Source organism: Gymnodraco acuticeps, unplaced genomic scaffold, assembly GCF_902827175.1.
Source record: "Gymnodraco acuticeps unplaced genomic scaffold, fGymAcu1.1, whole genome shotgun sequence".
NCBI classification, from domain to species: domain Eukaryota; kingdom Metazoa; phylum Chordata; class Actinopteri; order Perciformes; family Bathydraconidae; genus Gymnodraco; species Gymnodraco acuticeps.
Genome location: NW_022992265.1, coordinates 3,642,254 through 3,668,132, shown reverse-complemented (window position 1 = coordinate 3,668,132; position 25,879 = coordinate 3,642,254). Strand labels below are relative to the sequence as shown.

General features: G+C 40.1%; 1 protein-coding gene across 4 annotated transcripts; it reads right to left on the bottom strand.

Moving 5' to 3' along the window:
* Nucleotides 1-94: 94 nt before the first annotated feature.
* LOC117540498 (high affinity cationic amino acid transporter 1-like) lies at nt 95-24,703 on the bottom strand. 4 transcript variants are annotated; one of them, XM_034207226.1, is made up of 12 exons: nt 24,505-24,703; nt 7,469-7,876; nt 7,225-7,383; nt 6,957-7,128; nt 6,732-6,865; nt 6,430-6,652; nt 5,419-5,558; nt 4,618-4,720; nt 3,738-3,943; nt 3,501-3,652; nt 2,476-2,584; nt 2,210-2,382 (listed from the first exon to the last, which is right to left on the bottom strand). In XM_034207226.1, the coding sequence occupies exons 2-12, from the start codon at nt 7,836-7,838 to the stop codon at nt 2,210-2,212; spliced, it is 1,941 nt and encodes a 646-aa protein (XP_034063117.1). In that variant the 5' UTR covers nt 7,839-7,876; nt 24,505-24,703. The 4 variants fall into 4 exon arrangements, with proteins under 4 accessions (XP_034063118.1, XP_034063117.1, XP_034063120.1 ...); XM_034207229.1 differs by lacking the exon at nt 24,505-24,703 and adding an exon at nt 12,142-12,250; XM_034207228.1 differs by lacking the exon at nt 24,505-24,703 and adding an exon at nt 12,065-12,188.
* Between the last annotated feature and the right edge of the window lie 1,176 nt (nt 24,704-25,879).

Below are 25,879 nucleotides of genomic sequence, written 5' to 3'. Positions count from 1 at the left end.
ACATAGTACAATTTTCTATGTGAGGCAAACTATTATGTAACATGCTGTTGTTATGGGTGTGCACATCATTTTCACAAAAATCAAAGATACCAAAGTCTGTGGCTCTAACCTCGAGCAGTATTTATTTACAGCAGCAACTATATAAACCCCAACCAATTAAAGACAACACATGCTGAACAGCTGACTTCACCACTCTGATACACTGTAAACACATTTATACCTTTTGATTTTCAAGCTTCACAACAGTTTTGAAACAGTGCAACATGCAAAAGTTTACATCCATTACAAACTAAGGCTGATGGTATAACCTATTGACTCAATTTGTGCTTTCAATCGAACATGTTCAATCTATTTATAGTCAACAGCTGTTGGCACAGTTTGTCACCATTTTACTTTACACAATGCTTTCAACGATAGATTGTAGAGGTTCAAGGAAAAACATGTAACATTGGCAGTAACTTTAAGCAAAATCAAAACAGTATTTACAAAAACAGACATTAACTGTTATGAATGTAATAAAAAACTGTATACTTGATAATATCCCACTAATTCAAAATCTCCCAGTATCAAATAAGGCTAGTTGTGGATGGAAAACAGTAACTTTCTGCATCATAATCGTATCCGTCAATGCTGCTTCAATATCTTAAAATCAACGTGAGACATAATAGTAATTATTTACAAAGCTATTTAGTACTATTTCAATGTCATTGATGAAAAATTGCAAAATAGATTAATTGCAATATTGTTTTAACTCATTATCCAAATAAATGTAACAGAATTTGGCTCATGGTTAAATCATTAGTTTCTCTCAAGGGAACATAAATAGCAAAACAAATCATAGTTTTCACTTTAAAAAAAGGACTCAATAAGAATACTGTTCACCTTGTTGCATTTTCAGTCCTTAGTAAACATACTTTAAAGCTTTGTTTTCCAATTTTAGCTGCCGTGGGAATCTGCACACACTTACAATCAGCTTTACTCTCCATAATCAATAAATAATGTCCGACTGTGAGAGACACTGTGGGTTAACAACTGATGGAGGAGCACTGTAACGTATGGTGTTTCTGATCATTATGGGAAACTCCATCCCATTCTGATGTATGTTAACTAAAAATAGAAAACTAAGGTGACATTTCTCTTATATATTATAAATATACGCTTTTAAAAAGAGTACATTATATACAAACATTATGCAATTCACACTAACTGGTACAAGAGCAATATCATACCTCCTTAATAGTTTAAAATTCATTTGGGAAATAGGCACTTAAAATACATCGCCTGAAGTATCTAACAGATCACTTCACGACGTTAGCAGCTTTTCTTTCTTTGGCTGATTAAAAAAGTTCCCTGATGGAGCACACACTGGTGTATTTGTTTTCTGGTAAAAGTCTGCCATGACGAAACCATCTATCTGACATGGAGGTATATTGATCACAAAGTATTATACCAGGATATTCACAGCCCCATTACACATTATTTCTCACATTTTTCTACATGGTTCATCCCAGTAACAGAGTTGTACTTGTTATACTCAAGAACAACGCATACAAATGTGTACCTTTGAGGGAAACTAACAACACAAAAAGGCACTGAAGATACAGTAACATTCTCAGCTGAGTTTGAAAAGGTTGTATCTAAATAAATGCAATTAATTTAAAAAAGGTGTGGAATAAGGGATTGTGGATATAAAACTAATTTTCTCTGGTACAGAGGCACTGTGTATTTTAATGCAGCATGACAAGGGCCAAACATTTGCAAAGATATCCGTCAAATAAATGAAAAAAAAAGTCAAAAGTCAAGTTCAAGTATGCTTTTACAGAAGTAAAACATAATAAGGGGCTTTTTTTCTGATTGACTGTGGATTAAGGAACCACAATTAGGGTTAAAAATAGATCTATGTACAATAGGTGCATTAAAAATCTACTTGTTCTCTGCTTTTTAACACATTTAATTGTGCAAAATATATAAAAATATCATTTCCTCTAAACTTAAATATTGTTCTTTTAGATGAATGGAGTTATATTTAATCTTTATTTCCAACTAGCCCTTTTACTTTTACTTTACTCAAAAATGTTGGCAGAAACAAGGAAACAACTCAACTCTCTGACTGGAGGGAGGCATAAAAGTCTCCGTGCATTTCCAATGCAGCTATTTTAGAGAGTTCAACAGAACAGAAATATGGTGGCTTAGTGAACCTCCTGTCTCCTCATGAATCTTCATCGTCGTCTCCCATGTCGTTTGGTATTTCGTGTAGAAAGGCTTCCTTCTCCGGGGCCATGGGGGCTCCCTTTATTGAGCACGCTGGAGCGTAGGCGTCAGACCTGGCCATTGATGCCTCTACACTGTTGCGAATACCATAGCCGAAGTAGATAAAGAAACCTAAAAAAACATTGTGGCAGGGAAATTAATTAATTGTCAAAGCAAAAACAGCAGAGATAATATTTCAGATTGTTAGCAAAATATCCAAATGACCTAAGACCATCCAGATGGCAAAGCGCATCCAGGTTCCTCTGCCGAGCTGCATCATCAGATACACGTTGATGAACATACTCATGACTGGGAGAATGGGCAGCAGGGGAACCTGTGAAGAGAGAGTGTGTTTATTTAATGCAAATATTAAGAGAAATATGGACTCAACGCATACAGTAATGGGTGACATGGACCTTAAGACTATTGTCTGGATGTGATGGTGCGGGGAAATCCCTGACAATCTGTTCTTAACAACACTGAAAACTAAGCAAACTAAAAACAATTAGCTAAGACTTCAACAAAATAGTGCTTATGATACACATTTCCTAAAGAAACTAAAATAACAAACAACCGGATACCAAATATATTCTCTCAATGCTTGTTAAAACTTAGAACAAGAAGCTACAGCAACATGTGTTAGCATTGTTTTATACACATGTAGAAGACTCTTACAACATCAGCATGGTTTATTTCTGTAAGCTGGATGGGCTCGGACAGTGATATAATAAAAAAAAGTTGCCTAAACTATTTCAAAAGCCTGCCATAAATCTAAAGTTAGTTTATGTTTTCTAGGCAGCCATTGGCTTTAATTCAAATCCTATTTGAGTATATATGTAAATGACATATCCAATTTCCCCTCTCAGCAAGTTAATTTGAATCCTGAATCAAAGTAAATAAATCGCAATCAATTCAATAACTAATTATATACTTTGTAAATATCTGGCAAGTATGTTAAGAAGTACACATAATTCACATTGTTTGCATAAACATAAGAAGTCGTTTAGCAGGTTAAGAGCAACAGTACAATCTAAAGACAAACTCCTCCCCTTCCCACTGTTTGCTTGTTGTGGTTTCCTCTGTCTCTGTGTTTCATTCTAAACAACAATAAAGCACATTGCTGTAAATGCTCATTATTGCAAATAGCAGAGTCATTTACATCAAGCTTATCACGTTTTGACAATGTCATCTTGTACGTGTGACTATGAAATAGTGTGAAAAGAACTCTTTGGTGAAAGAACACACTTTACCTTAAAGGCAAGCTTGGTCTTGCTCTGCGGCTGTCTCCACACCACGACGGTGACGATGATACAGACCAACACTATGATGCAGAGCACAGACACTGACCAGGCAGCCAGCCCTCCATGAACAGCAACAATGCTGAAAACAAAGACCAGAATACCTACGGGAAGAATAAAACCATAAGTAGAGGTAATTGGTTTTGCAGTATTAGTATTAGTTTTCTCTGGGCTTTGTATTCATCTCACCTAGTACGCTGGTGCAGATGTTGACGGCGAACCCTGACGTGTTGGACGGCTCTGTGTTCGAAGGGTAGAGCACATTCCTGATGGTGAGGCGATCCTCTGCTTGTGCCAGTACGTCAATGCTCCCCTCGTTATAAGACTCAGACATATCAGGGTCATCCTGAGTGTTGGCCATCTCATAGGCGTTACTGGGCTGTTCAGGCTGGTACCTTCAGATGGAAAACACATGGTCAAAACCTGACTTAAAAACCTAAGGCTGTAAACTAAGGCTGAGAACACACCATCATGTTTTTTAGCGAAAGTAAAGAAAAACTCATACATTATGATGGGGTTAACCAATGTTTCCTTTCTGGTTAATATGCTATACATGATTTTGTTGATTCAAAACCGTCGTCCAATATGCATTTAATACATGATGCGAATAAAATACGGTAATCTAAGTAGGTTTTTTATAGTTGAATCACTAAAGTTATGTCTAACTTTGATACATTCTAGGTGACTGTTCTCATCCTCAAAGACTATGTGATGCTGTATTTGAAACTACATGTTTTAAATCAGTTTTGATCACCTACCAGTATCATATGTTCATTAAAACTGTGAGAATTAAAAAAAAAACGTTCACACACATTTGGCCTAACTAGCCTATAACCAAGGATTCTTCATAACCCTCATAATCCTTTAAATACATATTTGTGTGGTAAAGTATGCTTTCACAGGGTTTTTAATTAACTTCTTTCTCTTTCCTTATATTAATATACATATATATGCTACATATATATGCTATACAAAGGAATTATACCCGACTATTGATTATTTTGTGTGTATTGTTACAACACCTATTATTATTATAATTATTATTATTATTATAAGCCCAGATGATTACCTGAGGACCAACACACAGGCAGCCACCAGAGTGTAGGCCAGCAAAGTGCCAATGGACATGAGGTCAACCAGGTCCTTCAAGTCGAACAGGAAAGCCATCACAGCTGCAGGAAACACGGGAGGAAAATAACGAGTCAGCAAGAAGACAGATTATCACACTATGACAAACAATGTAAAATGACTTTTTACCACAATATAGTGCAGATATTGTATTTCTATACAACATACAAAAGTATTAACTTTTACTCTACAGCTTTATGTATTTATGTGATTTTCCATCATCCTCCTTCCCCTAGAGGGCACTGTTGTCTTTGGCCTCATCTGAACCTACCCGACATAAGCCCTGACACAAAGGTGGAGACGGTGGGCGTCTTCCTCTCACTGACACGTGCCAGACACGAGAAGAGCAGACCATCCCGAGCCATAGCAAAGATAATGCGTGGGAGTGGAAACATGGAGCCAAGGAGACTAATCCAAGGATGAAGGAAGAAGGGAAGGAGGAGGCAGATATTTTTTAAATAAAATGGTTTGGGAACTCTGGTTTCACACAAGGCCTCAACTGCAGCCATGCCCAACAGCCTGATAAAGTACACAGGGCGCTGTACTCAAGGTGTTTCTGTGACAGCTTTGTAGACTGCAATAATTGAAGATTTATAACATTTGCAGGACTACCTTTAGGCAATATTACCATCTTGGATTTGGTCATGTGCTTGTGTTGAGCCCATGTGTACCACAAGTGTCTGGTAGGGTTATGGGGGTATATTGACCCCAACCAGTTAATAGGTTTGGATCATGACCTCACCTGCCACAACACCTGATGTTACAGTAGCTGTTAGGGGGGTTTTGGTTCGCGGGCTGATTGAGGCCAAACATTTGAAGAGCAGGCCATCTTCTGCCATGGCCCAGATCACTCTGGGCATTGGGAACATGGAGCCTAGTAAACTAGTAGGGGAGAGAGAGAAAAGGCATGCCGTGCAAGTCAATGCACACAGTTAGAAAGGCTGATGGCTAGCTGCTGGAAGCACACTGCTGTCTCAAAGGTTTTTGCTATTGCAGTGAGATGTCCAAAAACTTAGCTCATGGCCAAAGCCAATACAAAGTATAGACAAAAAGTAGGAATTGATGACCATTAAGATTAAGATTAAGATTAGGTAATCAGAAAAGCTCTTATTTTACTTAGGCACATTTTCTAGATGCCATAAGTAAAGGTAATTGATGATGTTATTTGATAACAATAGAAAGTCAACATTTAGGCCAAGATAGCCTTGTTAACTATTACTGATTGACATTACTTTTGACTACACCAAAGAAAATCATTGGCTGTAAGGCAGGAAAAGTGGGTAAAAAAGTAAAATTCCTAAAAAAAAGACTGCATCTCTGAACTATCTCTTCAATCACACGCAATTCGATTTTTTTGTGTGTGATTTTCTTGTAATAATTATTGTACCATGAAGCAGTTCGGAGTTTGCTGGTAATGCCTGCGTTAGATTTTGAAAACCATTAGATTATTAAGGTAGCATTAGCTGTTAAATTAGCTCTTAAACACAATAAACACACACATGCAAAAATGTCCACAATACATTCTCTGTATTCTTAACAGTGGTTTCACACTATTTCAATGATCTACAGGTCAACAAAAGAATGCAAACATTTAAAAATAAATGTCCACAAAAAGCTAACTTAAACAAAAAGGAAAACATATTTTAAATTCTATATGAATTCTATTGAACTTGAATTATTCATTCCAAAAATAAGCATGCACATATTTACAAGTCCTCTATGACTTGCTGAGAGGAAGTAGGAGAGCTCTTACCTGGTTGACAGGGCACATAAAGAGCCAATGGCAACTGCATAATTGGCTCCCTCCCAGCCCACATACGTAAAGGCCACTGGCAGGGGGCTATTCTTATCCAGCAGGTAGTACGGCATCATCATAGTGAGGGCTCCGGACACACCGAAGTATGCCACAAAACAAATTAGGAGTGATGCCACAATCCCGATAGGAATGGCCCTCTGAGGATTTTTCACTTCCTCTCCTGGGGAGGAAACATAACTGGAGTTTTGAGAGGGTAGGGGCACAAGTATTGCTTATTCATATATTTTATTTCCTCTCACCTGTCGTGGCGATGCAATCAAACCCTACAAAGGCATAAAAGCAGGTGGCGGCACCAGAGAGGACTCCACTTATACCAAAAGGCATGAAGCCGCCTTTACCAAGATTTTCTTTTGATGGTATGAAATCAGTTGAACTGGATGCAAAAAGGAAAACAATATTTGGTCAATTGATACACAACACATTTGGAACTTAAATATTGGGAGAAAGCTCTTTATTTCACCCACTTGGAGCTAGAGTTGCGGGTGGCATTGAGGATTTCGTCAGGGTTCAAGTTCCAGTTCTTTAGGTTTCCTTTGACCAAGCCCGAGATGACGACAAACAGCAGCACCAGTACATTGACGCAGGTGAACACCTTATTAACCATGGCTGACTCCTTTACTCCAAATGCAAGCAGTCCTGCAAGCGGTTAAAAAGACAATGTGAAATATGAGAGCTTATATAGTCAGAAAGAGAAATTAAAGAAAACAGAATACAGTGCGAGGAACTCCTTACCTGTCAGAATGATTATGATTAAGACCGCAAATATGTCCGGATACTCAGCCAAGTAGCCTGGAGCTTTCATAGTCATGTGATTTCGGCAAAAGACCTCGATGTGCTTGCCAATCAACTCATCAAAGGTTGCACTCCACGCCCTGGCCACACTTGAAGTTCCTGTTTAAAGGAAAGTATTCATGTAAACTGAACAATATGAGGCCTAGCAGCCAACTCCTTTTCATCCTCATTTAAATTGGCTCACCAATGACATAAGAGAGGATGAGGTTCCAGCCTGTGATAAAAGCCCAAAGTTCTCCAACCGTCACGTAGCTGTAGAGGTAAGCCGAACCAGTTTTGGGGACACGGGCTCCAAACTCGGCGTAGCACAGACCGGCCAGGACGGAGGCGAGGGCCGCGATGAGGAACGAGAGGACGATGGCAGGTCCAGAGTTTTCCCGGGCCACGGCGCCAGCGAGGACGTAGACTCCAGCACCGAGCGTACTGCCGACGCCAAGGGCAACCAGATCAAACGTGTTGAGGCATCGAGACAGGCGGGAATCCTCTGTGTTACAGTCCACCACCTTCACCCGCAGGAGCTGCTTCCCAACGCCCTTTAATGTTGCCAGAATCATCCTGGCTGCCACCAAAAGCTCTACAGAAGATTATTTACCTGTTGACATAACAAGACAGAAAGGACAAAGCACTGAAATTAGTATGTGATGAAACAGACAAAGAAGTTAGCAATCTCTTAAAACGAGTCAATATTAGGAAGGCCCCAGGTCCTGACCATATTTGGGCGTACACTCCAGTATTGTGCTAGTGAACTCTGTGGTGTTTTCCAGCATATCTTCCAATTGTCACTTGAGAATAGCCAAATTCCTGATATGTGGAAATCCTCAACTGTAATTCCCATCCCTAAGAAGCCTCATCCTTAAGTCCTAAACGACTTCAGACCGGTGGCTTTAACGTCATTGGTAATGAAAATGTTTGAAAAAATTGTTAAAAAGGCCTTGTCATGTCAGTAGTAGGTGGTGAACTTGATCCACTACAATTTGCGTATCAGGCAGGGAGAGGCGTAGAGGATGCAAAGCTTTTTATACTGCCCACCCTCCACAAACACCTTGAAAAGCCATAAACCCATGCCAGGCTTTTGTTTGCTGACTTTCTTCAGCATTTAACACAATAGGCGCATTCACACCACAGTACTTTTCCCACAAAGGTTCATGAGAACTTAGTTCATGAAAACTCTTTAGTTCTCATGAACTAAGTACAGATCGTGTTCACACCGGAATAAGTCCCTGGGGGTGGATTAGGCAAATTAAGCCGCTGACGTCACTTCTTCTTCTTCTGCTTTGGGTTTAATGGCAGGCCGCAAACCACTTCACGGCGTATACTGCCGCCCAAAGTCCCCGGCCGGAAGTCCCCGGAGTTGGGGACTGGCTTCAGTAGAAGCTGCTGGGACTCCCAGCAGCTTCTACTGAAGCCTTCCGAGTAAATCGCCAGAACGCCGACACCTCCTCATCTCCACAGCTCCCATGTTTTATTTTGTGCTGCCATAAGTTAGTCTCTCTGCGTTTCTGCGCTGGGCTAATGCTAATGCTAATAATGCTAATGCGAGGATAATAAAATGGCGGCTTCACAAAACTTTTTGGGAGTTTTACGGGGCGTGGTTTGCAATCCGCCCAGCCAATCAAACATAGGAACCTTTTTCTCCCATGAAAGTCCCTGCTCTCTAGCAGGGACTGAAAAGGGGGTAAAAAGGTTCTCATGAACTAATTTTAGTACCGGCTCTTTTTGGTGTGAACGCGACAAAAGAGTTCTCATGAACTAAGTTCTCATGAACCTTTGTGGGAAAAGTACTGCGGTGTGAATGCGCCTAATGCAGCCGCATCTCCTGGTGGAGAGCCTATTATGTCATTTTAAACTGCCCGATCAGGTGCGGTTCTAAGGGGGGGGGGCAGGGGGGGCCAGTCCCCCCCTAACAATGACAATTTTTTTTTTTTTTAAATGTATATTTTCTGGTACTCGGTTTGCAAAAAAACGCAGGATTTTGTTGCTGTAATGTGAGATTGTGCAGACACTAGGGATGCACGATAATTATCGGCCCGATAATTATCGGTCCGATATTAGGAATTATGACGTCATCCCGATAAACCCGATACCAGTATTAATAGCCCCGATAATATACAATATATTTTTTGGGTAAAAAAAAAGAAAAAAATACTGCGGTGTGGGATGAGGGGCGCTTGTTTTTCACTCCGCTCCTCCCGTTTTGCCAGTACTGTAGTATTAGTGGTTTAGGAAGAGGAGAGTTTTTCACAAATCCAGCGCTCCCTAACTCATGCCTGGCTGTGACGTAAATGGTGTGCGGCCGTGAAGCCAGGACAGTAAACAAACATGTCGTCGGTGGTATGGGCGTTGGAGCTATGTGCAACTCAAGGCATATGCTCGAACCGGAGCTGCCTGGACGCTGCAATCATGTTGCGCACTATCCGTGCTGAGTGTGCTGACTTTTTGTACAATGTCCCACTGTCTGGCTTCCTGCATAAAGTCAAGTGCTCGGCGCAGTTGTGGCGAAATGTCGCTCCTCTGTTTTCATTTAAACAGCTCCGTATATCCGTTAGCGCAGCTAGCTAGCACCAGATGCTAACAACAACAATGCACGTAAGGTCTCTCTCTCGCTCGCTCGGGCCACACATACACACACCCTCCCGGTCCTCCAGATGGCCAGTCGGTGCATGCCGGTGAGCGTGGAAGTGTGGTCTGCCACAAGCGGGCGACAGGAGCGGGGCTGTCAGCATCAGCTTGTAGACGGTATTTTAAACTCGATGCGCTCTGAAACTACATGGCGGCCGAGGAAAAAAAATACACATGCGTTAATCGCGTTAAAATAATTAGTGGCGTAAACATTTTTTTGTTATCGGTATCGGTCTTGAGAAGCAGGAAGTTATCGGTATCGGTATCGGTTTCAAAAAAACAATATCGTGCATCCCTAGCAGACACCCTTATGTAAAGTAGAGATGTAACTGTTCATTGCCTTTATTTTTATATAAATATGGTGTTAGTGCAAACATTGCACTATAACTTAAGCTGAAGCTAACAGTAATAACTATAAGATCAATCTGAAATAAATAAGTGTACTGAAACGAATACCAATAACTGTATTGCATTGTTTTCTTATGCGCAATTACTTCATACTGTCTAGTTCTCTTTTTCGTCCTGCATTTATTGTGCCCCACTCAGAAAATAACTGGCCCCCCAGTGGCACCCCCAGTCAAATTGGTCTAGAACCGCCACTGCCGATCGACTTGTTTTATGGATTTTAAACTTTCTAACTAATAGAGAGCAGAAGGTGTCTGTCTATGGACGCCTCTCTGACTCTGTCATCACTTCCACGGGCTCGCCTCAAGGATGCGTTCTTTCGCCCCTACTTTTTATAATGTACACTGATAAATGCAGGAGCATGCAAGACAACAGCTACTTGGTTAAATTCTCTGATGATACCGCCCTCTTGTCCCTCCTTAGCAGCTCAGAATCAGGCCACGAGTGTGCTCTTGCCGATTTTATTTCCTGGTGTGATGACAGTTTTCTGGATTTAAATGTCTCTAAAACCCAGGAATTGATCATTGATTTTAGACGTCACAAGGATGTTCCTAAGGAGTGCATCATACACAATGACAAGGTAGAAATTGTCACATCATACAAATACTTGGGCACCATTTTCGATGACCAACTCAAATTTGATGTGAATACTGAATGTATTGTGAAGCGGGGTCAACAGAGAATGCACCTTCTTCGCAAACTGAACTCTTTTTCTGCCTTTCATTCTTTGTCGTTTTTACCAAGCATTCATTGAAAGCCTTATTTGTTTTTCTTTTATCTGCTGGTTCCATAGCCTTACACTGAAAGACAGGAACAGCCTGAACAGCATTGTTAAAACCTGCTCCAAGATCATCGGCGTGAAACAGAGAGAGGTTCCTTCTGTAACCAACAGATTCTGCGGAAAGCCGAGAGAATTCTGAACTCTCCAGGTCATGTACTTTCACATGCATTTCGTCTGTTGCCATCAGGGCGTAGATATGCTCTACTTGATCAAAGGACTAATCGCTTTTCTAAATCATTCATCCCTTCTGCACTCAAACTTTGAAATTCTTGAAAAGGCTTTTAACTTGATTATTTATGTATTTATTTATTATTGTGATGCTTTGAACTATTTATAGTGTAAATTGGAATTATCCACATCTGTGCTCCCGGGTGTATCTGTGTGTTTTCTTCTTGTATGTTCCTGCCTGTGTACATGACATAAGCTGCTGCTCATAACCAATTGCCCCTTGCAGGATTAATAAAGTTGTTGATTGATTGAAGGACAACTATTCCTGCCCCACTCTCAGATCAAGTTTGTCTTTGTTCCTGGTTAGAATTATGAGCTTAGTTAAGTAATACATATACACTGTAACCAAAGCTTGTAACCCATTGGAATTAAAGGTTGAGACACACCCAAATTCCTCCAGTCATCCACTTACGTTTTCTGATCTGTTGATGATTACAGAGTAATGTACATACTAATGGTAGTCCTGAAGACTGCTTACTAATTTGTATTGATAGAATAGATACATTAAATACAAATGTTATGCATGCTTCTTAGTTAACATTAAGCTATTTTCTGCTGTAACAAGTACATTTCTCCTCTGTGGGACGAATAAAGGTATTCTAATTCTGATGCAATATGAGAACCACAGTTTGTACATTTGCACAAGGTTTACATTTTTTTAAATCAAACAACCTAAATCCTATTGTACATTCACATTTGAAAATCCCACAGTCCCAACACAGTTTAATTGTAATGGCACGGACATACCCTAGCATGCAATGTGAGCCTCTTCTCAAACAGCACAGCAGATATGGATCTGACAGACAATCCAGACAGGTACTCACTTGCACAACGCAATAGAAAAACAGGATATGTTGTCTGTACTGATATACACAGACAGTTACTTATATTTCAGTTTATAAATCCACTCAACCACTCCAGAGTGTAGCAGTAGACTCAGTTCCAGTCAGCTAAGGATGACTCGAGCTGAGAGAGACGTTTACAAGTGCTGGTTTCACACGTGACACAGACGCCCTTTTCCTGTACAAACCATTCAGGTGTCCAGCTCACAAATAGAAACACACATGGCAGCTGTGACGATTCCCCCCCCGGGGTTTAGACTGACTCACTCTCACATTCTAGTCATTATAGTAAAACAAGGAAAATGTGACTTGTTGGACTCTTTTATCTCCTTTTAGCAGATAAACAGCAATTTTACATAAATAACCACTTAGTACTAACAGCTTAGATACGCTCAACAACTAAGGTTGTTGTATTTGAAGTTAGATTTACATTTTTGTTATTTTTTGTTCTTTTCTACAGCATATTAGGGAGATATGATACATCTAGATTTGTCTACAGTTAGATTACAAGATTCAAGGACGGCTGCTGAACACCTTTGCATTATCTGTCTAAGTTATGGTGACCTGAACACTTAAAACCAGACATTTCAATTGGCTTAGACCAACATACAGAGGCTAAAACAACTTACTACCATAGAAGAACACAATAGCATGCACAAGATGTGACATGTCGTGGCTGAGCTAAAAAAGGAGATGGGCAGAAAGAGCCCTGCCCTCCTCTCAGCCAATCACGGAAGACAACACCTGCTGGTGACGCACAAGGGGCTTGTGGGTGTATTTCACACAACACTCAATCAAATGCTCTCTGCTATTTGGCCTCAAGCTAAATACTTTTGCTACTTCAAACATCTTTCATGTGACATTGCATGGAGAGTTAGCTAAGTCCAAATAAATCTTTGATGAAACACAAAGTAAAATCAAATCTTATTAGTTTAACCTCAAATGACAAGCCACCTCAGCACAGTATTTGTATAGATCTGGTATTTTGTATATATAAAGAATTATAAGATTTTACATGGAGATACAAAAACATACATATACATAAAGGTTCTCTATGTATATACATTTTAGAGCTACAACTACATAATTAAAATATGGTATGTTCTAACTGAGGCAACAATATTGGACCTTTTAATCTGACATGGAGAACCAGCTGTATCTTGGAAAACACATTGTCTTAAGACTTAATTACAATTTTCCCTGCATGAATTTGAAAGTTGACAAAAGCAAAGAGCTAATTTAAGGACCACTGAAGTCCTACTTGGCATGTGAAGGGTATTTAGCAGCACTACAAACAGCACACCTGCTCCTCTGGTCTAACTGGGGATGGAGACAGCAACGTGCAATGTGAGGGCGATCATAAAACAAACGTTCCTTTCCAGGGATTTAGGCCTTAGTGACATCTCTATGGTCACATTGCCCTTGTAACAGTGAAGCTACAAAGAACAACAATGTAACAACAGCCATTAGAACACAGAACTACAGGTTCGACATACCTTCACAAAAGGAAGACCCAGAGCGGGTGGTGAGGTACTGTTTCTTCACCTTTTAAAAAAATAAAATAAGAAAAACTAAGTGAATGTCGTAAAAAAACTTTAGAAAATAACCCAAACTAAAATGACCCCTTTCATGACACAGGCAGATTAATCACAGCGGTCTAAAGTTCACAATTATGTATCAGTTTTATGCCTGAATGTAACACATACTCACTACAGCCAATAATAGGATTATCCATGATGTAAATGAGAAATGTTAACACCTCGTTTAAAGCCAGGTGCAGAGTCAAGAGCAGTCCTCCTGTTGGAGATCAGCTGACATGACCTTGAAGGCTTCCCACTGATTCAATGTTTACATCATGTGGCTTCCTCATGGGTTGTACTCTGTGGTTGTTGAGACCCAGGGACACCAAATACACTCTCGTCTCTACACAACAACTTTCCACAACAAAGCATGCACGACTGCCGTTTTACCAAATATATCTTTAGGCATGTGAGAATTCACATAATCAGTCCTCAGTGTAATGTGCTTTAATATGCTGCACTAACTCCACTTCAAACCACATGTTTTTTATAAGGGGGAAACAAATAAAGAAGTTGTTGCAGCAGAGATAAAGCACATTATGACTTATGGACAGGTTGACTTTGTGATTTAAACATGTGGGGAGAAGTTGTATAAATATAAATAAAAAACCAGCGGCCAGGATAATACAGGATTTGAATAAAATTGTTTTTGAATTTTCTGTCATTCAATATATGGCACTATTTTCTTGAATTCAACGTATTGCTTGGTCTGTTTCAGTACATTCTGGAATTTAATTGTATACGTAATATATAAATTACTGGAGGCCAGATCAAAGAAATGCAGAATTGTGTTTGGCTTCATGTCTTCTAATTTAAAAAAAACAAAGCAACTTTCAAAGACATTCATTTGGCTAGACCAACTGAGACTTCTGAAGCCTCAAATCAACTTTGGATTTATATAGATGCATTTTACTGACAAAATCATGAAAATTAGACAAGCAGTCAGTTCCTCGGTAGGTACAGAAAATGTGTTGTCCCTGTGTTCACCTAAAGTCAATTCAGACTAAATGCTAAAGACCTGGAAGACATTATTCAACATCTGAAATCCTCCTCCTGTAGCCTCAATATTATCCCGAAAGGATTTTTCAAAACTGTTTTTCATTGCTTGGCCTCAGATATACTACACATAGTCAGTGGCGAACCGTCAGGGCCTTCAAGGTATTCAGAGAATACCCTGGAACACTCAGATAAAACAAAATAAATGAATAAATGAGAATCATATCTGTGTTGTTGATCTGTAATATTACAGTGTTACGTTGATTTGTTTGTCCTTCTCGGACCATGCACTACGCATTTCAGTGGTTTTGTGTTAGAAAAGAAAGCAACCAATCAGATCTTGTTCTGGGTCTCAGGGTAGAATATCCTTCAACCAAGGTATTCTACATCCTTGATCGAATGCCCTGGCCGTTGCACTGAATGAGAGCGTACGTTTGGACTGACAGTTTGATCAACGAATCATATATTGATTTGTAGCCAATGGGCGTATTCTTTCAGAGTTTCCCTCGGTTCCAGGGTATTCTAGAAGGCCCGCTAGTTAACTGGCTCGAGACAGAGGATCTAGAATGAATACGACGAAGCAATTCATGCCGTTTTATTGTTTTTAACGTTGAAATTACAAGTGCACCAGGTGAAGATGAAGTTGTTGCGGAATTGTTGCGAGTACCCTTTTCAAGACGTAAATTCAGTGAAAAGACGGACATTATAATGCCGCGGCGGTGGGGGGTGTGTGTGTCTACAGAAGGTCCAGTTGTGATAGACACGGTTCGCCACTGCACATAGTAAACAAGTCTCTCCACTCGGGTGTATTTCCACAGGCCCTGAAAACTGCAGTAATTAAACCACTCCTAAAAAAGCATAACCTAGACGCAACCGTAATGAATAATTACAGGCCAATATCAAACCTTCCCTTTTTAAGCAAATTGATTGAAAAATTTGTTTTTCAACAGTTGAGTAATTTCATGTTTTTAACTGACGGTTTTGATGTGTTTCAGTCGGGCTTTCGATCAAACCACAGCACTGAGACTTCTCTTGTTAAGGTCTTAAATGACATCCATTTAAACACAGACAGTGGCAGAATATCAGTGTTAGTATTATTAGATCTCCGCGCTGCCTTTGATACTGTTGACCACAACATATTGCTAGATCGTCTAGAAAACTGTGTGGGAGTTTCAGCAACAGCTCTACATTGGTTTAGTTCCTACTTAAAGGACAGAACAAACTTTGTCTCAATAGGCAATTACAAATCAACCCTGACAAATATGTCATGCGGGGTTCCTCAAGGCTACATCTTAGGACCTTTGCTTTTTAATATCTATATGCTACCTGTGGTGTTCACTCCATATAACTTGTAAGGTTAAAATACTGCTTGCAGCACCTATCATCGCCAGAGCTGTATTAGATTAACATTAACATGTTTATTGTAGTGGTAAGTGCACTGCCTTGCGGCCTGTAGCACCATCCTTGATGGAGCATATGTGTGGGGGCTAGACAGGAGTGAGCAGAGGGTTGTGCGCACCTCCGCCAAAAAAAGAGCACCGGGTCATTTGAAACAAAGCGCATTTGCGTACCAACATTGAGAGAGGGAGAGAGAGAAGGGAAAAGAGAAAATAGAGGATAGATGAGAGAGAGAGAAGAGAGAGAGAGAGAAAGATATTTGCGAGTTGCATATGAACCATGATATGAACTCAGGGACTCAGTAGCACTGGCTAGATGTTCGCCTAGGGCGCTAGACCTGGGAGGTGCTGCGCTGGCAGCTCTGGGAGGGAAAAAAACATTTTGACCGTTGGGGCTCATCCTAATTTTCGGCCTTGATGTAACAATATTCATAATTAAGTAAATGTAACACCCTTTTCACCCCGGTTACACGTTTCATTTTCCCTGTACGATGGGCGCTGTAAGTGATGAAAATGGGGGATGTTGGCTTATCTGGCGTCCGCAGCTCACAGCCAAAATGCGAGGGAGAGAGGGAGGGTGCACCGGTACCAGCGCTGTTGTTATTAGAATCTGGTGCCGTGCTAGCTGCTCTAACGGATATAAGAAGAAGATGTTTCTACAATAATGTGGAGGGAGAGTCCTCTCCAGTCAGACTGAGAGGCTGATAAGTTAACTACAGCTCAGTGAGGTAAAGTACTCTGAGTATTTAGATAGTTCACTTTTGTCTAAGTTCAAACGGTTTGGTCACAATTTATGTAAACACATATTTCCAAGGCACTCCTTTATAATTATTGGGATAAACAGGTTTGAAATCATTCCCATGTATATACTATAGGACAGTAACCAAAAATATCCTTTAAAACTGGAGATAAAAAAAAAATGCATAAATAAATAAATGTTAAGGTAAAATAAGATATGTACGGAGCCCTGGAGAGTTCATAGAGAGAACAATAAATAAAACGTGGCCACGTTTTACTTTCTCGTGCGCACGCTTTAGTAACTCGTGCGCACGAGTTACTAAAGCGTGCGCACGAGTTACTAAAGCGTGCGCACGAGTTACTAAAGCGTGCGCACGAGTTAATAAAGCGTGGCCTCGTTTTGTGTGTGTGTGTGTGGGGGCATTTGTTTATGATAGTATCGTTCGTTCCGGTGCACTCCGGCAGGACTATAGCACATCGAGATTAAGATTAAACAAATTTCTTTCACTTGGGAATACACTTAACTATGGGGAACCAGATTTGTGTAAAGTACTGTTCGTGGTAATTTGAAAACAAATGCCGGTGGTGTCGGATACACACGAACACGCACACAGAGCGGAGCTGAGCACACACACATCATGCGCCCCGGTGACAGGACATCTCCTTCATAAAACGAGGGAGAATACTCTGGTAGTTCGATGTGTGTATAGGTGTGTGTGGTTAAACGTAGCAGCCTCGATCTATATTCAGCGGTTCTAATGAAGGGAAACGCAGTGAAGTAAACAGTAAAAGGCACAGCTCTTTGCAGCTGGTGCTGCTCTTCTCAGATTCTGCTGAGTTACACGTTACTGCCTCCAGTGCCCTGTACGACGAAGCCAGTTCAACAGACCCTGGACCTGGATATGTTCGATTTACCCGGCTTAACTGACCCTAACAAACGCGATGTCGATAAGCGGTCCTACGAAGCTGGTTATCAACTCAGTAAATCAACCAGGGTTTCTCTGTCCGGCTGAGAGCGCGTTCATGTGAAAGGGACGGGGTTAGCAACATTTGACCAATCACAAACATGGAGACGCGTGCTGACAGCGCAGCGTCATACTTCATGAATGAATAGTGTAAATAGCAAATCCTGCTTCGTAGTACAGGCCACTGGTGCCGCAGAGATTTCATAAAGTGAAGGAGGTTTTCATTCTATAAAACAGCTGTGGGCAGCAGATACTGTGAGTCACGGACAGGAATCCCTCAATTTAAATAAAACGAGGCCACGCTTTAGTAACTCGTGCGCACGCTTTAGTAACTCGTGCGCACGAGTTACTAAAGCGTGCGCACGAGAAAGTAAAACGTGGCCACGTTTTATTTATTTTTCTCTCTATGAACCCTCCAGGGCTCCGTAGATATGAATGAACAACACAAATAAAATAAGTTACATTCATTTCTTATTGGCTATGGTAGGTTATTGGTTATGTTCACATACTTATTTGATTACATCCACTTGTCTAAGATGACAACAGAGACTTTCGACCCAAAACCAGCTGTTGACTTGTGGATGCAAGCAGCTAATCGCAGACTCAACCAGAGAGAAAGAAGTAGGCCTACATCATCAGCTACCATGTCTGACAGAGAGGAAGACAGTGAGGAGAACAGTCAGGAGGGTAGTGATGACAGCTTGTAGGATTACTGGTCGTGCTAATGTTGTCTTGTGTTCACCTCTGCATGTGTGTTCTGTGTTCACCTCTGCATGTGTGTTCAGCGCGTGTGTCTGGCAAATAAAGTCCAGACCCCCTCAAAAGTTACGGTTTATTTCATTTTAAGGATGAGCACCAAGCAACATCTCCAGGTGCTCCTTTGAGAACCAGGGCAAAAAAGTTATGTGCACCCCTGTCTATAGGAATCCCGAACCCAATAAAATACCCAATATTAACGGTGTGTGTGTCTGCCCAAGGACAATTTAAGGTAAAACCTAATAGAGGTGTCATACATAATAACCTAATAAAAGTAAATGTAACAACAAATACAGTGCAACAAAACAGGAAGATTAAATGTGGTATCTTAAACATAAGATCTCTAGCATCTAAAGCAATATTGGTAAATGATTTAATATCAGATTATAATATTGATATATGCTGTCTCACTGAAACTTGGTTGAGACATGAAGAATATGTCAGCATAAATGAGGCCACTCCACCCAGCCATATCAATACTCATATTGCCCGAGGCACAGGCCGAGGAGGTGGAGTTACAGCAATCTTTGACTCAAGTTTACTTATCAATACTAATACTACCAAAATTAAATTATACCTCCTTTGAAAGCTTCGTTTTTAGTCTGGAAAACTTTGCAGCCAATCTTATTTGTTACAGTGTACCTTATTCAGAATTCTTATCAGAATTCTCTGAGTTTTTATCAACTTTGGTACTTAAAACAGATAAAGTAATTATCGTAGGTGACTTTAATATTCATGTTGACGATGATAAAAATAGCCTTACTGTTGCATTTAACTCTATATTAGATTATGTTGGTTTTCGTCAGTGTAAATAAACCGCTATAATCACACTCTCGACCTTGTTCTGACTTATGGTATTGAAATTGAGCAACTATTAGTCGAACCGCATAATCCTGCTTTATCCGACCATTTCTTAGTAACTTTTGAAGTACTGTTACTAGACTACAAAGCATTAGTCAAATTTAAGGAAGAGATTCCACCAATACTTAACTCGATAGCATGTCTGCATGTAAGGGAGGAAACGTATACAAAATGTACACCACCCCAAATTGATCATGTTGTTGATAGTGCTACAGATGCGCTGTGAAATAAATTAGACTCTGTTGCTCCTTTGAAAAAGAAGAAAATAAAACAACATAGATTAGCTCCATGGCATAATGCCGAAACCTGCAAAATAAAGCAAAAGTCGAGACAACTTGAAAGGATATGGCGTTCTACTAAACTTGAAGAATCTTGTTTAATTTGGCATATTACTCTCAATGAATATAAGAAAGCACTACGTAAAGCAAGAGCAGCCTACTACTCTTCATTAATAGATGAGAATAAGAATAATGCAAGATTTCTTTTCAGCACTGTAGCCAGGCTGACAGAGAGCCATAGCTCGATTGAGCCTTCTATTCCCATAGCACTCAGTAGTAATGATTTTATGTGCTTTTTTAACGATAAAATTGTTACTCTTAGAAACAAAATTAACGACCTCTTGCCTTTGACCAGTATAGTGTTATCAACAGCTCCCGGAAAAGTAAGTTCTAATATTACACTAGATAGTAAACTAGAATGCTTTTCAGCCATAAACCTTGAACAATTAAATTCAATGATTCTCTCTTCTAAACCATCAACGTGTATGTTAGACCCAATTTCAACTAAGCTGTTGAAGGAAGTTTTTCCATTAATTAGCACTTATTTATTAAATATTATGAATATGTCTTTATTATCAGGCCAAGTTCCACAATCATTCAAAGTAGCAGTGATAAAACTGCTTCTTAAAAAGCACAACCTCGATCCAGAGGTTTCAGCCAACTATAGACCTATTTCTAATCTTCCGTTCCTCTCAAAAATTATTGAGAAAGCAGTCGCAAAACAGTTGTGTTAAAAAACAATGATTTATTTGAAGATTTTCAGTCTGGCTTTAGAACACATCTTAGCACAGAGACAGCTCTGGTTAAAGTCACAAATGACATTCTAATAGCCTCTGACAAGGGCCTTGTCTCTATTCTTGTTTTGCTCGATCTCAGTGCTGCATTTGATACTATCGACCATGATATCTTATTGCAAAGACTAGAGTACTTAGTTGGCATACAGGGAACTGCTTTAGGTCCTATCTATCTGAACGCTCTCAGTTTGTACGTGTCAACGATGAATCTTCCACGCAAACCAAAGTTAGCCATGGAGTGCCACAGGGCTCAGTGCTCGGACCTATTTTGTTCACATTATATATGCTTCCGTTAGGCAATATTATAAGGAATCATTCTGTACATTTTCATTGTTATGCGGATGATACTCAACTATATTTATCAATCAAGCCTGATGAAATTAATCATCTAAATAAAATTCAAGACTGCCTCAAGGACTTAAAAACGTGGATGACCTTACACTTTTTTATGTTAAACACAACCAAAACTGAAGTTATTGTACTTGGCCCGAAGAATCTACGAAACAAATTATCTAAAGATATACTAACTATGGATGGCATTAATTTGGCCTCCAGTGAGACTGTAAGGAATCTTGGTGTTATATTTGATCAGGATTTAATCCTTTAACGCTCACATAAAATCAATTTCAAGGACAGCCTACTTCCATCTACGTAACATTGCAAAAATCAGGCATATCTTGTCTCAAAACGATGCAGAGAAACTAGTCCATGCATTTGTTACTTCAAGGCTGGATTATTGTAACTCCTTATTATCAGGGTGTACCAAGAAGTCAGTCAAGTCGCTTCAGCTGATTCAAAATGCTGCAGCTCGTGGACTAACCAGAGTTAGGAAAAGGGACCACATTACTCCTGTTCTGGCTGCCTTACACTGGCTCCCTATAGAACACAGGATAGAATTTAAAATTCTTCTTCTCGCCTACAAAGCCCTTAATGGGCAGGCGCCATCTTACCTTAAATAACTCATTATACCCTACTGTCCTACTAGGGCATTGCGTTCCAAGAATGCAGGGTTGTTGTTGTTCCTAGAGTCTCTAAAAGTACAATGGGAGCCAGAGCCTTTTCTTATCAAGCTCCACATTTGTGGAATCAGCTTCCAGTTTGTGTTCGGGCGGCAGACACCCTATCCGTTTTTAAGAGTGCGCTTAAGACCTTCCTTTTTGATAAAGCTTATAGTTAGGGCTGATTAGATTCAGCCCCTAGTTTTGCTGATATAGGCTTAGTTTGTCGGGGGACATTTTACTTCTTCCTTCTCTCTGTCTATACCTGTGTACTCTCATGTTCCGATTAACCCAGCTTCCCCAAATGTCTTTATTTTTGGTGTCTATATACGCCGGGATCCGGAGTCATGGATGATCCTGTTGCTGCGGTCCTGTGTCCTGTATCGCGAGCCCTGGATCTTGAGTCGTGGCTGTGTTCCTGGATCATAAGTCCTGGATGGATATCCTCGTGGAGTCATCTTCCTATTATACACACATGCATTTCCAAACATTTGGACTACCTATGTTGCAAATGTATTATCTTTTCAATTTACACACGGCATCTATTGCACGTCTGTCCGTCCTGGGAGAGGGATCCCTCCTCTGTTGCTCTCCCTGAGGTTTCTCCCATTTTCCCTTTAAACTGTGGGTTTTCTCCGGAAGTTTTTCCTTGTACGATGTGAGGGTCTAAGGACAGAGGGTGTCGTATTGTCATACTGATATTCTGTACAAACTGTGAAGTCCACTGAGACAAATGTAACATTTGTGATATTGGGCTATATAAATAAACATTCATTGATTGATTGATTTTCAGTAGACTCGACTACTGCAATAGTGTATTCACAGGGCTCACTAAAAAATCCATCAGAAAGCTTCAGCTGATTTAGAACGATGCTGCTCGAGTCCTCACAAACACTAAGAGAGTGGATCACATCAGTCCAGTTCTGAAGTCTTTACACTGGCTTCCAGTCGACCAAATAATTGATTTAAAAATACTATTGCTAGTTTTTAAATCACTAAATGGCTTAGGACCGAGGTATATAGACGACCTCCTGCATAACTATGAACCATCCACCAGGAGTCTCAAGTCCTCTAGGTCGGGTCTGCTCTCTGTTCCAAGAATAAGAACTAAACCTGGAAATGCAGCGTTTAGCTATTATGCCCCGACAATCTGGAACAAACTGCCCGAATCTTGTCCGCTGAAACACTTCCTATTTTCAAATCCAGACTAAAAACATATCTATTTGCCGCTGCTTTTAATTGAGCTGTTCATACTCACACTGCAGTATGCCTTTTATTCATGTGTTCTGTACCTGCTGTGTTTGTTTATTTATTTATTGACTTGCCTTTAGCAACAGCAAGGCATGCAGACTTTAAGTATGGGTCTTACATTGTAATCGCATTAGAAACATATCTCTTTTTAGCCAGGATAGACGGGGAAACTATTTACAGCGATCAACATGTCACACTGTTTAAGAGGAAAATATGAATGCAAACTAATCCCTAACATCAGCTTTGTAAAAGCATACATTAATCATAATATTGAATGAAGATACTCAGGGTTCTTATGACTAACTGATTAGAATAATTCATTGGATTTAGTTTGTTTCTAAGGTGAGACACTACAGTAAAATATACGTTTTGAATGCATTGCACATCATTTTGAGAGTTTGGGATATTTTGCTTCACAACGTGTTTTCATTAAGTTGAGTTGATTCTACTACACTTTGTCTCAGTAGAATTATCCTAAGTCCAGACATTAGAGTTACACAATGTGTGGTTTGCACATGAAAAAAAGAAACATTTCAGAAAATAGACGAAAAATAATTGTCTTAATATAGGCATTAAGCTGTGGAAGGAACATGGGGATAGCCTAGGTCATTGTTTTACACTACGTCACCATTGTGTTAAGCAAAATCATATGTATGTAGTTTTCTTAAAATTAGTTTGTGTCTTATTTGCAGAGCCATATATCTCCACTTCAGTAGCACATATGCACTAAACTATCCAGTTGCATTCCCATCTATACTAAAGGTCCTTTTACAGAGGGGGTATTTGTATACATTTTCCATAGCCTGATTTATATAGCATTTTATTCTTAACAAGTATTGATCAAATTGACCTTTTATGGCTGTTGAAAGTAGTTTAAGGAGTCCGACATATCCACATTTCTTATTTGAATGTATAGCCTGTAATACAACAAATAAGTGCCTTAATCAAATAAAAAGGGAAGTTATAGTGATAAGTTAAAATGTTTACCATGGCATACTCACCTGTAGTATGTTCCCTTAACTCTGCACAATTCATGCTAAACTTATATAAAGACATATGTTTCAAAACGTACAAATCATAACTATAGGCTTGCATGAAGTTTTACAATTTTGAAAGATGTTTGGAGCAATAAAATGCCAACTGCTCTAGGTTGATACACACTCACAGCTCCTCATAGTGACTAAATGCATTTTAAACATAATGTAATCAAAGTCTTTTAACCGACTTTAATTCCGTCTTTCCCTAATTCAACTGTTTATTTAACCAGAGGAAACTTGCTAAGAAGGATGATGAAAAATCTGCACTACATGTCCTTTATTTACACTGCGGGTTCATGTGAGTTCACGCACAGCAGCAGTGGAAATGGCACTCTCTATCAAAGGCAATGCTCTCCTAGGCTCACCGCTCAGGCTTTTCAAACTGCTAACATCCACACAGAACGACTCCTGATCCATTTATATATTCTATGTTTCATTAGTGAAGATCTTCGAGCCGCACTGGGCTACTTTAACTTCTGCTCTGAAGTACAGCAGCAGCTCGACCATGCCTTATATTGCATCAGCTGGACGGGTTATTCCTCCTCTCAGACCATGTGCACTTCCAGGACAGGATACTCATGGCTGAGAAGCAACCACACTGTGCATACTTTCACTAACAACTTCATCCTGTGCAACATGGGTAAATAACTGAAACTTAAGAAGAAGTCAGAATGATACACTTTAAACGTCTTACCTTCTTTGTACGCCGATCAGTGATATATATTCCGTTTATTTCAGTTTACGCGTCACAAGTGTGGACAAAAGTCGCGTAAAATCGCTTTTTTCTGCAAGGAAATTGTGACAGATGGTTTGTTTTGGCCACACACAAATACACGCGTGTAGCAACGGAAATCCAGCTAACACACCGACACCGGGAGGTCCGCCCAGCTGTCCATGGCTCCACCCGACTATTATTAGCTGAATATCAGATTATAATTGTTTTCTCGCTGCAAGCACCACCTATAACCACCTGATGGCGCTCTTTACAAGCAAATCACCCTCCCTCCAGCCCCTCCTGGGTCTATGAGGCATCCATGCTATCAGAAACATAAACACACTCTAGTCATGTCTGTATTTTACATTTGGCACTATATGATTTGTCGACATCTTTCCTGATGCTCCTTCCATCCTCTCATGGTTGCATACATGCAGTCACAAGAACACAGGATAAATATGGATTTCTTGAGGAGTTGCAAAAGTCTCAGCGGGGAAACAAAGCTGTTACGCTCCATTCTCTGAGTTTCCTGCTGTGGCTGTGGAGCAGACACATGTTTGTGATCCTCTTATTTCAGCCCCATATATGCCCAAAAACTACACCGGGATTTATAATGCAAAGGAGATCCTTACAGACTGCTCAACATAAAAAAGGAAGCCACTCCAGTCTCATGACTAAGCTCCATCCTGCTTGAGATGGAGAGATTCCTTCCAACCAGATCAGTTTGAGGCCCTGCTGTGCTGAAACTCTCTGCAGAGGCTGTTGAGATCAGTGTGAAACTGGGGCTGCTTCATGATTACTTTTTTGCTTTGACTTGCCCGTATACTGTATGTATCTAAGCTCAATAAGATCTAATTGGTAAGAGAAGTGCTGTATATGCGGCCTCATCTGACATTTCTAGATGTATGGTTGACTGCCGCTCACCCTGTGGACCAATTGTGGATAGCCTTGATAAATGGAAGTCAGTGCACTTGGTAATTTTGAAGTAATGCTGTTCCTGTGGAACCAGTAGAAGGAAGCATACTCCCCCACACCACATATTGCTGTATTTTGCTGCTTTAAGATATATTTGTACATTTCTGGTGGGGAATTTCCCACCTCATGAATTTAGCTCTGGTTCTCTGGAGCTGGAGTACTGATGGTTTTCATTCAAGCTGTTTAATGAGGAATGAATAGACACTAGATACCAGGAGAATGCATTTAATTACCTTGCACAATAGAAAACAAGTGGCACTGTGGGTCCCAGAGATCTCCATTGGACCCAGTCTCTGTCAGTGTTGCATAAAGATGAAGAACGGGCTGTAATGACAAAAATAATCTCAGCACTTTCACACTCTGCTTGCTTGGCCAGACA

Coding starts and splice junctions, on each gene's coding strand:
- LOC117540498 (XM_034207226.1), bottom strand. CDS start 7,838: ATGATTCTGGCAACATTAAAGGGCGTTGGGAAGCAGCTCCTGCGGGTG. Junction 2,585..3,500: donor AGACCAAGCTTGCCTTTAAG/GTAAAGTGTGTT, acceptor CTCTCTTCACAG/GTTCCCCTGCTGCCCATTCT. Junction 2,383..2,475: donor TGCCATCTGGATGGTCTTAG/GTCATTTGGATA, acceptor ATGTTTTTTTAG/GTTTCTTTATCTACTTCGGC.